Below are 17255 nucleotides of genomic sequence, written 5' to 3'. Positions count from 1 at the left end.
GTGAAAATTAACTGCGGAACGACTGGTAAACGAGATGCAAAAGCCTACGACGCTTTGTAGCGTTAGGCTGGAATTGAGTCCTTTCGACTGATGGTCTGGCCGTCGTAACCGTCGTGGCCGTCCTGACCGTCCCGACCATCGTGAGCGCCACGACCCCCCTCACTTTCCTCTATGCCGTCCATCTCCTCTCCCTCCTCCACCTCCACCACCCTCACATGCTCCTTCTGGTACTCCAACAACTGCTCCAACGTCCACACAGAAATTCCCTTTTCCTGGTCCTTTGTATTGAGTGGCTGAGCAGACGTTCTTAAGAACTTTTTGGCCGCAGCAATTGCCATATCAGTAGATAAATTTGTATCAGCATCCGATAATCCTTGTGAAATCCACTTAGGAAGCTGGCTTCTTTTCCTCAGAAATCGTCTATCAGCTAGCACCATTACACCGTAATCATCTTTACCTCTGAGAACACGTCCTAAACACTGTGCTGCATGCCTCATAGCATCGAATGATAAGAAATCGTTCTCTCTAATATGATAATTATCTCTTAGGAACTCCAATCGGGCCTTAAGAATTCTTGACTCGGTATATTGGAAGGGAACACCTATCATCAACACTGTTCTACCGTAGTAATGATCAAAATCAATACCCTCAGAAACTTTGCCTCGGGCCACAGAAAGTAGAACTGCTCCTCTTCCATTAGAACATGCCTTACGATATGTTTCTAGAGCCAAAGCGGTCTCTTGAGCATCGGGAGTCTCTACTAAGATCAACTTGTACTTCCAGACTTCGTCCAAAATACCCATAGTCTGCCACATCGATATGATACTTTCCATGTACAAATACGATGGGAAAAACACCACCAAACCGTCGGGCGTAATCTTCGAGAACTCTATCAGCAATGCACCGTAATTCCTCACAACGCTGGGGTCGTTTCTAATCTCAAAACGAGAAGATATAGCCACCTGATCTGAACCTTTCGTTACTATCATCGGTAAGAAAGCACGACGATCCAATGTTATCGTATAAGATTCCTGAATCACTGTTTCAAAATTAAGCATTCTCGGATACATGTCTAAGGGAGAAATAGTACCTGATGTAATAATCACAGAAGGATATGTATCAAAGACCGGCTTTATTGCAATAGAGGCATCCATACAAGTGAATCGAAGAATAGGATTAGGAACAGTGGCATTCTCGGTCTCATAAGGCTCCAATATAAGCATGAATCCATTCTCATACGTGGAAACTAATGTGGCAAATGTAGCTATGTCCTTCAAAGAGGTATATTCTTCAATATCGGACACCTCTAAAGTCCTCACCAACATTGACAATCGCTCAGAACAAAAACGAAGGGGCTTTCTGTCTATAAATGTTAGCTGCTTCAAATGCTGTAGAAAAGACGTGGGAGTTTCGGAAATCACGTGAAGAACCTTCATCCTCGTCTTGAGATACTCAATGAATCGCTTCATAAACGAAACAAAGTGCTCTGCACGGCGAATACTTCCAGGAATGGACTCCTGAAGTACATCCGTTGGCAAAACAGGATTCTCCGTGAACACATCCTCTTCCCTATTAATCATATCAGATTCTCTCAATCCAGAGACAAGCTTCTCGTATTCATCCTGTAATCGAGAGCTATCAACTTTCTTAACTTCATCCACCTTCTTACTCAAATTATGCGCACCACGAGATGCTCGTTTGAGCACATCTTCCGTAATGTCCATGGAAAGTGCTTCTATGCAGACGTTATCAATATTATGGGCCTCATCAAAGATTACAATACTGTCCTTAGACAAATCTTTGGATACTCTGACGGAAACCTTAGGATCAATGATATAATGGTAAGAATAGATCACTATGTTGCACAATGGCATCATACGACGTACCGTAAAGTATGGGCATGTACCTTCGCTCTTGCAGTAATCCAGTAACTGCTGGAACGAATAAACCCCCGGAGGAATCAAGTTTGTAGGGTCCTTCTCGTACAACATTTCGTGGAACGAACACAAATCTTCTATGTTAGCTTCTCCTTCTTTTACCTTCTCCTTCAATTGCCCATTGGTCATACGACGACACATCTCATCAACTGCAGTACCTTTCTTCTCCTTTCCCACCAAGGGATGTAGACACAAGTTTTTTCTACTTGTAAGACCCAATCCACGGAAATCTTCAACGTATCCAAGCTCTTTGGATCTATAATCCATCAATTTACCTAACTCAATCAATGCCTTTTCAATTTCCGACATGGTACGAGAACAATATATGATTCGTCGGTGTTCTGGATAATTCATTTGATATGCTACAGAGAGTGCAAGCAAAGCAATGGTCTTACCAGTTCCAGAAGGCATCTCTAGAACTCCGTTGCCTCCTACATCGAGGCACTTTTTGATATCGCACATATACGCATATTGTTCAGGATAGATTCGGGGATACGGGAAAAGAATCTGAAGATCTTCGATATAGAATCTAGTCACATTGTTAGTATGCAGACTACTGAAAAGAATCCCATCATATACTTACTTCATTTTGCTCTTAAAGACAAAGAAAGAACTGTAGATCTCGGAGATGAGTGCGAAATATCGACTGAAAAATTCGCGTACTTAATACATTGAGTAATATACATAGATTAAAGGATTTATTCAGTCTGCCTGCCTAACTGCCTGCTTGATAGCTACCTGCTTATCACAATCCATATAGGAATCACAAATACACCAGATTCCCAAATCCTCCGCCACTTCTCCCACGCTAAACTCTATCTTGACCTCTTCAACCTGCTTATTCAATGCAACCTTCTTAATTGCATATAACTGTCTGGTAGTTTTCTCTCCAATAACCACCCACCAACCTTCCTGCTTCTTAAATGGGAATCGTGATGAAATGACTTCCAAGTCTTCCGGCTCTTCATCTCTTTCAATTTCAACTGTAATAATTCTAGTTTCATTCGTCATTATTGGCTCGTTTCTATCCAGTTTATAAGTGACCTCCAAGTTTGGATACTTGTTCACAAACTCGGCCACTCTACTCACCTGAGATTCACTAAGTCCACTCAAAAGCTCGTCTCTTTCCTTGTCTTCAAGAGCCATAATATCATAGATCGTTTCCACGCTCATCTTCTCACACTTATCTAAAATAGTCCTCTGATCAAAATAGGGAACCTGCTTCAGACAACTGTCACTATCCCAAAGCCCTTGAACCACCATCTGACACAAATCCATCGCATTTAACGCATTCAGATATCCTTCGCTTGACAATTCGTCCACTATTGCATACAATAGATTCATCACTTTTGAAAGAATGACCTTCAAATCGCTAGCCAAATCTGGAGGCAAATTGACTCTAGAGAAGTGCGCCTGCAATAGTACAAACACCTTGAAAATAGGTGACTCAAAATCAGCTCCAGATGCCCATTTTACAGGCAGCATGCTGTACAATCGGAACAAAACACCTTCCTCATGTTGTCTAATGGGTATATCGTCAAATTCATATGCTGAACTGATTATCTCCAACAGTTTTTTGAGCTTAGTCTTCATATTTAGAGACATTGCAAATGTCTGCATGGTGATAAACGAAATGTTGTAATAAGAGGCAATCATACATCCATTTAGTGGAGTAATCTCCACCTTATCCTCGGCAATATTATCATCATTCTCATCATCATCAAAGTCCAATTCAATCAACTTACCATCGTTGAGGTCCTTCAACACATTTTCTACCAATTCAGACAAGTATTCAGATAACCCGTTGGCAGAAACATCTTTAACTCCGTAGTAAGATGGATTTAATTGCAATCTTCGATAGAAATAAGAGTAAGTGATCCAATCTACTGCATGCTGTCTATTGCTTATCAATCCATTACTGATATCACTTAGGAAACAATCGCACAAAGAGTAATAGACTCGACTCTCAAGTGGAATCGATTCCGCTATGAACTTTTTGTAATAATCCAATTGACCGCTGTTGGAAAGAATTAGTGCATGCGAAGTAACAGAACCCTCAACTCGGGAAAGTCCTATCATTTCAAACATCTCGTCGATAGTATAGTCAACATATCTATGCTCTTTGCCTTCATATTCCTTTGTGCTCAACACAATAACAAAATTGGCGCTATCACAAAAGAAGCATGTCTCTTTAGTGGCAACAAGACAGCTTAAAGCACCAGCTCTGAACAACTTTTCCACAAGAACTCTGTCATGTGACGCCATGCTCTTATAATAACATCCTATACCGTATTTGAGGCAGATCTTCAATGAATCGTCTTCCACCCTTTGTAAATATGGCTCTAGGGATTCCTCATCTGTACGCAACCACGAATAATCATCATTAGTTAATCTCCTAATCAATTCCACAGAAATATCAACGCAGTCTTTTCTTGAAGGAACAAAGATTATCGCCTGTTCTTCACCTTTATCTTCATCCATCGAATTGACTGCATCATAGGCAGGTGATATCATGCACTGAATAGCAGAAGGATTATGTAAGATCTCCACCTTACTGAACGTCACTTCCAAAGGATATTGCCTCTCTTTGGAATCAAAGTTGAAGATATTCTTCCGCGGAATCCCCAACCATTCGGCAAAGTCCTTGCTGCTGGCAATAGACGAGCCCAATGCAACAAATCTCACATTTTTTTTCAAATTCAAAGCCATGAATCTCATTCGACTCAAGACATTCTCGTAGACAGCACCAATCTCGCTGTCGCCAAGTCTATGACACTCATCTGCAACAACCAATTCAATGCTTTGAACGTTTTTCCTATGTTTCCATCTTCTGGATAACAAATCAAACTGTCTTGGAGTAGCCAACACTAAATGACTCGATGCTAACAACTTTAGGTCTCCGCTGAGTTCTCCAGTCAACTTGCTTACCACTCTACCTCCTCCGATCTTGGCAAATTTCTTTCTCCAGGCCTTATAAAGTGAGTCTATATTCTCTTGAACAGGACTCAAGTAAACAGCTCGTCCGGTGCCATTTTGCCAGTGGTTAAGAAAGGCTAACTCCGCAACAACTGTCTTCCCATTTCCCTTAGAACAACAACACAAGATGCTACTTTTTTCGCTATACACAGGATCAAAGATTTGACTTTGAATCTTGTTGAAATGATCAAATTGGAACAGATCCCTCATACCTTCATCAACTTCCACCAATGGCAATTCCAGCAAGGGAGTTGGAGCAGGAAATTTCCCAGGCATTCGAATGCTGTTCAACATGATTGGTACTCTGGTTTCGCAATTGAGATACTTATCACTAATCACGGACACAAAAAAGTTGGGCTGTAATGAATCCAATAGAGGTACAGTGAAATCAACTAGATGTGGCTTATTGATGTACTTTTTGTATACCACAAGATTTGTGGCATAGAGTAAATTTTCAGAGTCGCAGTCTTCAACCAAAATAGTAAATGATTGACTGTAACCATGAATAGAAACATCCCATTTCCATCGTGGAACAACATCTAATTCAAATCGAAGCAACGATGCGGTAATAGGCTCCACCCTGGACTGTATTTCAACCAGCGGGAACTTCTGAAGTAACTCATATCCAAGATTTCCAAATTTCTTAGCTTTCAAAGCTTGGATAACCTCTTCCTGCCTATCTCTGATAGCCAAATAATGCTTCCATGGAGTGAGCGATCTTTCAGTACTCATAATAATTTCTCTTGGGACATCCGGAAACTGTCTGAGCGGTGAATTAGTTAGCCATATCCGATTTTCCACCATTTTACACACTTCAAGCAACAATCGAGTGATTCGAGCCCATTTTTTCCTTCTGCAAAGCTCAAACATGGCCCTAAACAAACGTCCAGCACTCTGCACAATGTAAACGATATCGGCCATTAAAGCAAAACCATCTAGTTTTAGCTTGGATATATAAGCCTGCAATAACACATTGGCTTTAGCTAGTGGGTCCTCACTCGATTCGTTGATAGGTATAGGAGCATTCTCCATCAATTTCTTTAACTCTGGCTTTTCTTCATCTCTAACACGAAGATATTTAAACTCCTCACTACCTGCAAAAATACGAAACAATTCTACTTCCCCAATATATGGCTTCAATTGGCGATTGTACCTGTGGATACTTTCAAACGAGATGTAGTAATATGAGGCCACTTTACCCATATCAGTGGATATGAGTGTATCCTGCTCAAAATCGTAGTGAAGAAGTCCATTTTTGGCTAAGATAACCAGTGCAGAATATGCGAGATCTCTTCTTCTTTCGACCAATTCAGTATCATGGTCATAATCGGCTCCAACACGATAGAGAACCCGACTATGAAGCATCCTGACAAACAAATAGGTGTATCCCAGCCAATCAACGCAGTCCTGAAGGGATTTGATATGGCCAGCAACAATCTCAGCATTGATATTATCAGCAAGCTTACTGAACATCTGGGATTCAATAGGAAGTTGCTGGTTTAAGATAGCCAAGTAATATTTTACTTCATCCTGCGATGTGATAATAATACCTTCACCGTTAGTATCATAACGTGGTCTACCTGCTCTACCAAGCATCTGTAAGATATCCTGAGGAGAAAGCTCTATCCAGGTTCCTTCTTGGGGAGAATAGACGCTAGTACCTTTAATTATGACCGTATGGGCGGGTAAATTGACACCCCAAGCCAATGTAGCCGTGGACACCAACACTTTAACGTAGCCTTGTGCGAACAAATCCTCTGCGGTGGATCTATCACCACGATTCATACCGGCATGATGGATGCCAAAACCCATAGGTAAAACCTCCTTAAGGCCTTCATTTGTGGCATTTTCAGACTCTGAGCGAAGAATCTCTTGAGATCCTTTAGTAAAGTGTACCAACTTGGCTAACTTTTCATCCTCAATGATCTTATCAACAAGATATTTGGCTGTTTTGGCTGTTTCTTTCCTTGAATGAACAAAGACAATGACCTGTTGGTCTTTGGAAAGACTCTCTATGACTTTTTCGTAGCAGGAATCATTCATGGCTTTATACTTCTTCAAGGACTTCTTCTCTGTAATACCTACAAACTGCTGAGCTAATGGACAAGGTCGGTAACTGGAGTCAAAGTAAAACAACCCCTTTTTAGGATCAACTTGTAAGAACTGAGCCACATCTGTATAGTTGGGCAAGGTGGCCGACAAACCAACTAGTCGGACAGGCTCTTCGTTGGTTTGGTGCACTTGCCGTAAAGTTCTAGCCACAATACTCTCAATCACAGGACCCCTCTCATCATGCAAAAGGTGGATTTCATCGATGATAATCAACCTGACAAGCTTCACATACGAAGCATCATTATTCTTCCTCGTTATTACATCCCATTTTTCAGGGGTAGTGACTATTATCTGTGTGGAGGCAATCTGATGTTTCGTTAAATTGGAGTCTCCAGTAAGTTCATTAACAGTGATTCCGAGGTACTGCAATCTTCTCGTAAATTCACGGACCTGTTCTTGAACCAAGGCCTTTAGTGGTGCAATATAGACAATTTTGAAATCATTCAATTGTAAACGAGGACTATCAGACTGCTTCGAATGATCAATATACTTAGATAACAATCTAAGAACTGTTAACATGGCTACATTGGTCTTACCAGCACCTGTTGGAGCGCACATAAGGATGTTCGTATCGTTAAGAAATGCCTCAGGATATACCTTGGACTGAATTCGATTCAATTTGGTAGTTTCGGTGGATGGAAACGCTTTCTGAGCCCACCCGGGTAGTTCTGTAATTTCCACTAGATGCTCATCGGGACTCATAGACACGGGAGTAGGCGCAGGAATATGAACCTCTTCCCAACTTCGTTTCGTACGCTTAAAGGAACCTTGAGGAAGCTTAAATTTAGAAGTGGTCATCAACCTAGAACCCTGTTCGAAAACAAGGTTGGCGAGATCGACATACCGAGGTTTTTTGCGCTCGGTAGTACGTGAAACATGCGTTGAGTTTACAGCGGTCACTTTCTGCCGTTTTTCGACACTCGACTCAACGTCAGCACCAGCATTCCTTTTTTGGGCTCCTCTATATTCTAAAACTAAGTTATTCAATCCTTTATCATCCATCTCCTTGAATATCTCGTCCATATTATCAGTTTCATCCCTATGAAGCTTTATACCATAGTATATTCTATCACGGTTGGCAATCATCATCTGTATCCATTCATTGGCCTCGAAGTCGAACAGCTCAAGAAGATGATGCTCATATTTACGCACATCTATCTTACTCTCAGCCAAGTTTTGCAACCAGTCAAAGATTTCCTTAGAAGTATCTGTATGTCTATAGGAATCCCAATCAGGGAACTTTGTAGCAATCTGTTTGGTTAACCAGATTCGATCGATGCTGCGAATGTCAGGGTGCGATTGAAGATTACTGGAAGTACCAGAAAGCTGTATTGAGTCAGGTAATTCAGGGGCTTTCTTAGTGAGGCCTTCGTCATCCCGAGCATCATCCTCGTCATCGTCATCATCCTCGTCATCGTCATCCCCCTCTTCCTCGTCCACCTCCTCCTCATCATCCTCCTCCTCCTCATCACTGACGATTCCCACTCCATCATCACTCTCCTCCTTCAATTCATAATCACTGATGGCCCTTGATAAACTAAGAACATTCTGGAATGACTCATCTGTCAATCTATGCTCCAAAGTTTGTTCTATATGACTCTTCCTATCGCCGTCTACACTTTCAGATCGTAATATTCCCAATACAACATCACCAAGAGACCTCACAACAGACTCTGGAACATCATTATCCAACTCTTTGGCACACCAGGCTAATATGCTACCGAATATGGCCCTATTACCTTCATTTGTAGGATAATAATCAAAGCCTTCCACACTTGAACCTAATAGTGTATTATGTCCATTATTACGAGAATGATTCTTGTTCTTGTTCTTTTTCTTTAGGCTCTTCGTTTCTAGTTGATCAATCTCTTTTCTAATACGCTTCTGTTCTTCACTACTGGTTTCAATGTGACCCTTAAGTCCAGAGCCCATCTCTTCAGTACTCATATGACCTATCATAGACTGAGGATTGGAATCGATGTTTTGCCCACGCTTAGGACCTTCATCCAGCAGTCGTCGATCAGCCCTAAGAACTTTGTTCGACATCTCTTCATACTTATAGCCTTCAGACATGATGAAAACTGTTCTATTATAGGGAAGAATGGTAATACAGAGGTAAAAAGAGCTTGAGTGAAAAATTTCCAGTCTAAAGTTTCAACTTGAAGATTTGAACAACTTTAACGGGAAAGTAATCTGGATGTATGGATATACACCGGGAATCTGTCTGCTTATCGGGTAGAGGATTATTTGAACTGCTAAGGGTATAAAAAAGACAAATATCGAAAAATAAAGATGCAAATGAAAAATCATGTGACAAACAGCACAAGACCACAAAAACATCAGGCCTTTCACGTGACTGAAAATTACCCGCGGACAAATGATCCGCAGTCTGGGTCGATCGGCCACCCCACTACTCCACAGCCTGCCGTCCGGGGCACTTGGCCCACTTGCCAAGAATATCCGTGCACCTGCATCAGATTCCCGCATCATCGCACAAAAAAAATACTGAACTGGACCAGCGACTTCCGAAACTACCGGAAGGACCACCATGATGCGAAACCAACCAACCCACCATTTGATTGTTTTCCGATTGTTTCCCCCACACACCACGGTGGCCCTGGTCTGCCCGGTGTCTCCACTCGTAAATACCTCTCATTTTGCGGAGCCTTTGTTCGTGGAGTGCTGCATATGAGCGGCCTTTCCACTTTCTCCCTTGTATTTTCCCGCCCTGGTGGCTCCCCCTTCCTAATTATTTCTCCCTTTACGCTTCGCTTGTTTAATTGACTTTTCCTCATTCCTTGTCGACACTCCTTTTCTTCCTTTCTTCATCACTTTGTTTGTTCTCTTCTTTTTTTAGTAGGGATAATCGCTTTTTTCTTTAACTAACTTACTTGTTCTTAAACTAACTTGTTCTTTTGTTATTACTATCATGTTAAGATTTGCAACTCAAGCTAAGCAACTTAGCGCCATTCCTTGTGCTGCGGCAGCAGTTTCGAGGTCTTTGCCAATTCTTATGGCTAAGAGAAATATGGCCACTCAGGTTAAGAAGGATAACGACGTTGTTCACATTGATCTTCCTGCAGACTCTTTTGAGGGATACATGATGGATCCTCCTGCTTTGAGTTACGACACTGAAAAGAGCCGTCTCGTTAAGATGTACAAGGATATGAACACCATTAGAAGAATGGAGATGTCTGCTGATGGTTTGTATAAGGCTAAGAAGATTAGAGGTTTCTGTCACATGTCCACAGGTCAGGAGGCTATTGCTGTTGGTATTGAGAATGCTATCACTAAAAAGGATGATATCATTACTTCCTACAGATGTCATGGTTTCACTTATATGAGAGGTGCCTCTGTTAAGGAAGTTATGGGTGAATTGATGGGTAAGAGATGCGGTGTTTCTTACGGTAAGGGTGGTTCTATGCATATGTATGGTGACCATTTCTACGGTGGTAATGGTATTGTTGGAGCCCAGGTTCCTTTGGGTACCGGTTTGGGTTTCGCTCATCATTACAGAGGCGACAAGGACTGTTCTTTCACCTTGTACGGTGATGGTGCTGCCAACCAGGGTCAAGTGTTTGAATCTTTCAACATGGCCAAGCTATGGAACTTGCCTGTTATCTTCTGCTGTGAAAACAACAAGTACGGTATGGGTACCTCCACCAACAGATCTTCTGCTATGACTGATTATTACAAGAGAGGTCAGTACATTCCAGGTTTCAAGGTCAATGGAATGAACATCTTGGCCACTTATCAGGCTGCCATGTTCGCCAAGGATTGGGCTGCCAGTGGTAAAGGTCCTCTTGTCATCGAATTCGAGACCTATAGATACGCTGGTCACTCCATGTCTGACCCAGGTACGTCTTACAGAACTAGAGAAGAAGTCCAGCAGGTGAGATCCAAGAGAGATCCAATTGCTCACTTGAAGGACCACATGATTGACTGGAATATTGCCACCGAGAAAGAAATCAAGGGCTACGACAAAGAAGCTAGAAGATACGTCGACTCCCAAGTTAAGGAGGCCGAAGATTCTCCATTCCCAGAGGCTAAGATGGACATCTTGTTCGAGGATGTTTACGTTCCAGGTAGTGAAGTTCCTGTCTTGAGAGGTAGGATTAAGGATGATTCATGGTCTTTCTCTAAGAAGGGTTTCGCCTTCAAATAAGTCTTTTCTCAACGATGCACGCTCACGAATATTTAAAGAAAACTGCCATTAGTTTAGATTAAGGCCAGGCGGAACGGCTCTTGTTGGTTAGTTCCCCCGTTTGAGTTCACTACTACGAGTTTGATCTGATTTGTCTGTTACCTGTTTCTGTTTTTTAGTTTAGTTTAGTTTTGTTTTGTTTTGTTTTGTTTTGTTCTTTTGATTTCTTGATTTCCTGTTTGCTTGATTTCCGTTGTTTGTCTTTCTGTTTCTATTTCCATTCTGTTTCTTTTATCTGATCAACGACTGCTTTTTATTTATCTGAATACACTGATAAGACGATTAAAATACAATAAAAGGAAGCATTACCGTTCACACGATCATGTAATTTGGATCGTTTTTGTTGGCCTCGTACTCTTCCTTGGTCACTGTTTCATAAGACACCGTGTCGTCGTACGAGGACTCTGCTTTCTGAGCATTTGGTCCATCCACCACTTCTGTAAACACTGGCTTTGTAGCTTTCGGAGTTTCTAGAGAGTCTGCTTCTGATTCTGTAGGTGTGGAGGTTTTAGGGACGGTAGGAGTGGATTCTGAAGGTTTGGTAGGAGTAGTGTCTGAAGGTTTGGAGGGTTTATCAGTGTCTGAAGGTTTGGTAGGAGTAGTGTCTGAAGGTTTGACGGCTTTAGCAGTGTTCGAAGGCTTGATGGATTTAGCAGGGTTCACCACCTTAGTAGTGCCAGCAGCACCAGCCTTACTCGCCCCAACAGCTGTTCCAGCAACGGCTGCACCACCAATACCGATGCCAGCACCGATCTTGGCCATTCTCTTGGAGAAAAAGCCATGCTTCTTCTGTTTCTTGGCCTCTTCCTTCTCTTCATCAAGCCTCTTCCTCTCTGCCTCTTTCTGGATCCGGATTCTTTCCTGCTTATGAGCTTCTTCACTCTTCATCTCATCTCTCACCTTTTCCCATTCATCATGAGACTTCTCAGCTTGTTTCCTACTGGTGGCCAACTTCTCCTTCTCAGGACCTTTCAAGTTTTCCAACTGACTGCTTCTTTTGTCAACCAAATTTTTAAGAAGAGCTACGTGGCTATGAAGTTTGGCAGTATTGGCCACAGCTCTAGCATGTTGTGCTTCTACAATCAATAGAGAACGATTGTACTGCTTCTTCTGAGTGGTGGCCTCAAGAATCCGGGTTTTTTCAGCGTGCTTAGAGTCGATCACTGTCTGCAACTTGGTGGTAATATCTTCCACTTCGGCCTTCTCCTTGGCCAATTGCGCTTCCTTCTCATCTGCCTCAGCTTGCAACTTATGACCATCCTCTTCGAACTTTGCAGCATCCTCAGTCTCTTTGGTCTGATTTCTTTTGGTTTCTTGTAAATCGTTGATCTTTTCTTGCTTCAACTCATCGAAATCTGTAAAAAGAAGAGTCTTCTCATCCTCATGCTGCTTAGAGGCTGCTTCCTCTGCCTCTTCTGCATCCTTAATGTCCTGTTCCATCTGTGTATTGACACTGGTAACATATTCATCGTGCTCCTTCTTACTTTGTTCCATCTTTGCCACTATAGAAGCCAATGCTTCGGCATGAACAAGTTTATGTCCTTCATTCTCCTTGTCCAATTGCTTCTTGAACTTATCAAGCTTCTTCTGAACCTTAGATTGATCCTTTTCAGTATAGGCTTGATGTTCTTGTGCATGCCTGACAGCATCGTTGGATTTCTGCTTCTCCACCAAGGCATCAACATCTTTTAACATTGGTTGAACTCTTCTCTTGGCAATCTCCATAAGTTGCACTTGAGTCATGGCGAGTCCAGAACCTAAACCAATGATTCTGTCAGGGTTGACAAGCTTGTTTTTGTCCATGGATTGAGCCACAATGTTGACATTGTCCTTATATCTCGAAAGCAGCTTAGGCTTCGATTGAAGAGTCTTTAAGTTAGGATCATCTTCAGAGAGAGGAATAATATGAGATGAAGATGAAGACGAGGATGAGGTATTGGAAGACGAAGAAGACGAAGAGTTGAATCTGCTTTCTCTAATTTCGTCCTGAAATGTTTCCTCACCAGCATTTGCTTCATCATCATCGGCAGCTTTACTTGCGTTAGTAGCAGCATCCATGGCAGTATCAGGGGTGTCCGGGGTGTCGGCTGTAGCACCTGCTGAATCCGTGGGAGCAGCTGCTGTGGCATCCGCTGTAACACCCGTAGCACCCGTAGCATCTTTGACAACACCCGCAGCCTTCTTAGCCGTCTCCTTCAACTTCTCAACCCTTCCTGGTGATTGAATCTCTGTTCTGAATGGTGAAACCCATCCACCACTCTTATCAATCAATTCCGGTAATTTTGAAATCACTGTATCCTTCGGTGTTTCTGTTGTACTCATGTTCCACTAATTGACAAAAACTAATTATACAGGAAGAAGGACAGTTCTTTAACTGTCTGTCCGTTGTACAGCCATTCGAGCATCACTTGAGTACTTTCAAATACCCTTTTCGCACAGCCAAGTTTCCTAATCGGGACAGCAACCAGCAGAGGAGCAGACAAATTTACAGCATTGCGCCAAAGCAAAAGCCGCCTGGTAAAGCCGTCTGTAGAACCGCCTGGTAAAGCCGCCTGTAGAACCGCCTGGTAGATGCCAGCCGTCTATTCTGCATTTATTGTTTGGTGTATTTATGCACAACCGTACACCACCACACGACTGAGCGATTAATGCCTGGCCGAGCGATTTTTGCCGCGACGCGAAAATATCTCAATCTCCACTATAAAAGGAAGGGGATCCCACAATAAACAATCATTCTTCTGGCACATCACCATATACAAAAATAAATAACAAAATGGCTTGCTCCTGTAACGAGAAAAAAGATTGTGCCTGTCCAGCTGGAAAGTGTCAATGTGCTGCAAAAGAGAAGGTTTGTGAATGCCCAAAGGATACGTGTTCGTGTCCAAAGGACAACTGCTCTTGTGCCAAGCCAAAGGATTCATGTTCCTGCCATACTGACAAGAAGTGCTCTTGTCCAGCAGGTGAATGCAAATGCTAGCTAAAGCATTAAGTATAATGAAATAAAAACTTTAATACAATCCTCTATGGATAAGGTTCATGGAATAATGATAATCAATTGATACGTAAATTAAGTTAGATATACACTTACTTCTTATCTTCCTCGAAAGCAACAGCTCCAGCAGCCTGGGCAGTCGTGGAATTTGGCCCAATCGTATTGATAGTTGGATCGATTACTGGGGAACCAGCAAAGCCTTCAGCCTTCTTTTCCCTTTCTGCAGCTATTCTCTTGGCTTCTTCATGAACCTGTGTCACATCTGTAGCCACATTAGTATAGAACTGGTTGATTTTCGAGCCATACTTGTCCTTTTTGAACTTGTCAAGATAAGAATCAAGAGTTCTACGACCCTGATCCAGCTTTTCTTCAAGTCCCAATTTAGTGTTGACCTCTTGACCTTTAGCATGAAGATGATACTTATCATCAACTCCCTTAAGGAACGATCTGAAAGTGCCAGAAAATCCATGCTTTTTGTCAAATTCAATAGCTCCTTGAACCAGTTTGTCTGACAAAACATATCCATTAGCCAGGTACTCGGCTGCGATCGTCGTTTTTGGCTTCTCCTCTTGAGCAATATCACCTGATTCACTACTACTACTCTGAGTTGCTTTGGTTGCATCCGAATAAGTTGGAGGTTCATCACTTTTCTTTGCGGTTTTCTCTTTCACCTCAATGGTACTGCCATTCAACTCAGCACCATTCAATAACAATGCAGTGGAAACAGCAGAAGGATTGACAAACTCCACTTCAACAGTTTTACTCTTCTCATTCTTATCGATCACTTCAATAGACTTCACTTTACCGCAGAATGTGAAGAATTCTTCAACCTTCTCATCCGGCGTAGAAAATGGGATTCCTGATGAAACAATTGACATGACTATTAAATATTAATCACTGATCAAGAAGAAACAACTGCCTGCCAACTCCTTAAAATTGCGACTGCTACTTCGCCTTTTATAGCAATCTATTTCTATGCCTATTTTTCAGCCTTGCGCCTCATACAATAAAATTATCTAGTTGATTATCTAGTTGATTACCTAATTGGCCAATCCCTTCCTTACAGCTAATACACTATCCACAATCACCGCATCAACGCCTGCAGCCATCTCCAACTTGGCAGTAAAAGGATCGTTATTTTCTGTACCATAAGTAACACAGACAAGCCCACTGGCCTTAACTACAGATGCCAATCGAGGACATTGAACTATTGGTGTAGCATTACTCACGATACCCAACAAATTCCACTTTCTGGCAAATCGAATGCCGTTCTGTAGCGAGCAAGATCGGACATCTGCTATCTTTGAACATCCAGAATCCGTAAGAAAAAGAATAGGAATCGAAGGCTGCTTCAACGAAAGCATTGTACAGATGTCTGGATGGAATGAGGAGAACATAACATCCCTACTTCCCCTATTGGCAAATACTGTACCTAGTATTGTATCCACAAAATGATTCATATCTGGTCCCACCTGTCCCATATCTTCCATCTGTGATTCATCTAGCATGGGATATTTCACCTCAATATTAAAGCCAACATTTTGAGGCACTTTTTTAAACAACTCTGCCAATGTAACAAACGATGAAGCAATAGTACGTCCTCTACTATTACCTTTAAACTGTTTAAGCTTCCATGTCTTCGTATGACGCATTCTTTCCTGTGCCATATCAAAGCTACGTCGATACTTATGTCGTTGACGATTACAATTACCATCATCGATAAATGTATCATCACGAGTCTGCATTTCCTCCTGAGGTTGATTTTGATGGCTCAATCCTAGGAACTGCTCAAGAGTTAGCGCATGCATAGGCACATCAATACCCGATTCAGCAACCAAAAAATCGTGATAAACCACAGGAACATCGTCTTTGGTCAACTGAACATCGAATTCAACGTATGATGCTCCAAGAGAAGCAGCTGCAATAAACGATTCCATAGTATTCTCCCCCAATTGAAGAGACTTTCGATCAGGAGAATTCATACCATTACCTCGGTGTCCTATAACTCTAGGGGTAACCATTGATTTCCAGTAAACATCCGAATCTCCAAACATCATTTTAGGATGATGGAAGGATGTTACTAGCATCATTTCAAACTTAACACTACCCAAAACTTCTAGAGTACTACCTTCAAGGAGAGGAATCTTCACCACATTGATAAGACTCTTTTTCTTCTCACCAACAGATGTGTATACATTTCTCAAAATGGCCACAGCCCTTCCTAACACCTTAACCGGTTTGCTTTCGTTATCGGTATTACTATACTGATAGGTAGGAACAATATCGAAATAGACTACTGTATCCATTGGATTGGAACCGTCACATTTGAATGTGATTGGATCCGTAGCACCTCCATGCGTGTCATCTAACGGCAAGTCCAAAACAACAGAATTCTGCGACGAATCAGCCGTATGGATCAAAAGAGACAGTGCAGAGTCCAACTCCGTTGAATGGAGCTTTGAAAGTGGCACCTTATTCAAGCTTAATGAAGGCTCTTGGTCTCTAATATCGGTTGTGCCAAGCGTAATGAGTATCAAGGCCTGAGAAGGTTTCAAAAAACTATGACCAAACGACTTGACAGACTTAGCAATTGTCGTGGCAGGAGAAGCCGATCTTTTCCCCTTCAATTGACGAACAACGGCTTCGTGAGTGTGTCCACCAAGACCAGATTCACTGCCATTATAATCACTCAAACGATCAATACTACTGGCCAACTCCTTCATATTATAGGGACTCATTTCAGGAGCCAATTTTGGAGAAACTGCAGATGTGTCGAGTAAGGCATACGGATCGAAGTTCTTTGGTGTAAGCAGCTCCACTAAATCTATATGACCTCTTAATGCAGCATGCTCACGTGGAGACCAACCACTATCATCAAAGATATCGACTTTTGCCCCATTCTTGAGTAGGAGCTTCTCAACATCACCGAAACCTTCAGCACCAGCAACAAATACAGGTGTCCAGCCAAAAGTGGCTTCTCCAATCTCAGGATCGGCACCTTTGGAGAGAAGAAACTCTACACTTGAGACTAGAT

The 17255-nt window shown here is 42.1% G+C and overlaps 5 protein-coding genes across 5 annotated transcripts; 1 reads left to right on the top strand and 4 right to left on the bottom strand.

The window, feature by feature from the left end:
* Positions 1-62: 62 nt before the first annotated feature.
* RAD3 (TFIIH/NER complex ATP-dependent 5'-3' DNA helicase subunit) lies at positions 63-2525 on the bottom strand (the record flags this gene model as incomplete). Its single annotated transcript, XM_038922162.1, has 2 exons — positions 63-2466; positions 2521-2525. The coding sequence occupies 2 exons, from the start codon at positions 2523-2525 to the stop codon at positions 63-65; spliced, it is 2409 nt and encodes an 802-aa protein (XP_038778090.1).
* A 114-nt stretch (positions 2526-2639) lies between these two features.
* FOA43_001854 (uncharacterized protein) lies at positions 2640-9098 on the bottom strand (the record flags this gene model as incomplete). The annotated part of the gene is made up of 1 exon (XM_038922161.1): positions 2640-9098. One exon carries the CDS (start codon positions 9096-9098, stop codon positions 2640-2642), a length of 6459 nt encoding a protein of 2152 aa, XP_038778089.1.
* An 856-nt stretch (positions 9099-9954) lies between these two features.
* PDA1 (alpha subunit of pyruvate dehydrogenase) lies at positions 9955-11190 on the top strand (the record flags this gene model as incomplete). The annotated part of the gene is made up of 1 exon (XM_038922160.1): positions 9955-11190. One exon carries the CDS (start codon positions 9955-9957, stop codon positions 11188-11190), a length of 1236 nt encoding a protein of 411 aa, XP_038778088.1.
* Positions 11191-11541: 351 nt separating this feature from the next.
* FOA43_001852 (uncharacterized protein) lies at positions 11542-13551 on the bottom strand (the record flags this gene model as incomplete). Its single annotated transcript, XM_038922159.1, has 1 exon — positions 11542-13551. The coding sequence occupies one exon, from the start codon at positions 13549-13551 to the stop codon at positions 11542-11544; it is 2010 nt and encodes a 669-aa protein (XP_038778087.1).
* Positions 13552-14313: 762 nt separating this feature from the next.
* Positions 14314-15099, bottom strand: FOA43_001851 (uncharacterized protein; the record flags this gene model as incomplete). Its single annotated transcript, XM_038922158.1, has 1 exon — positions 14314-15099. One exon carries the CDS (start codon positions 15097-15099, stop codon positions 14314-14316), a length of 786 nt encoding a protein of 261 aa, XP_038778086.1.
* Between the last annotated feature and the right edge of the window lie 2156 nt (positions 15100-17255).

The sequence above is a fragment of the Brettanomyces nanus genome, chromosome 1 (genome assembly GCF_011074865.1).
Source record: "Brettanomyces nanus chromosome 1, complete sequence".
In the NCBI taxonomy this organism is placed as follows: domain Eukaryota; kingdom Fungi; phylum Ascomycota; class Pichiomycetes; order Pichiales; family Pichiaceae; genus Brettanomyces; species Brettanomyces nanus.
This window is presented reverse-complemented; position numbering and strand designations above follow the sequence as displayed.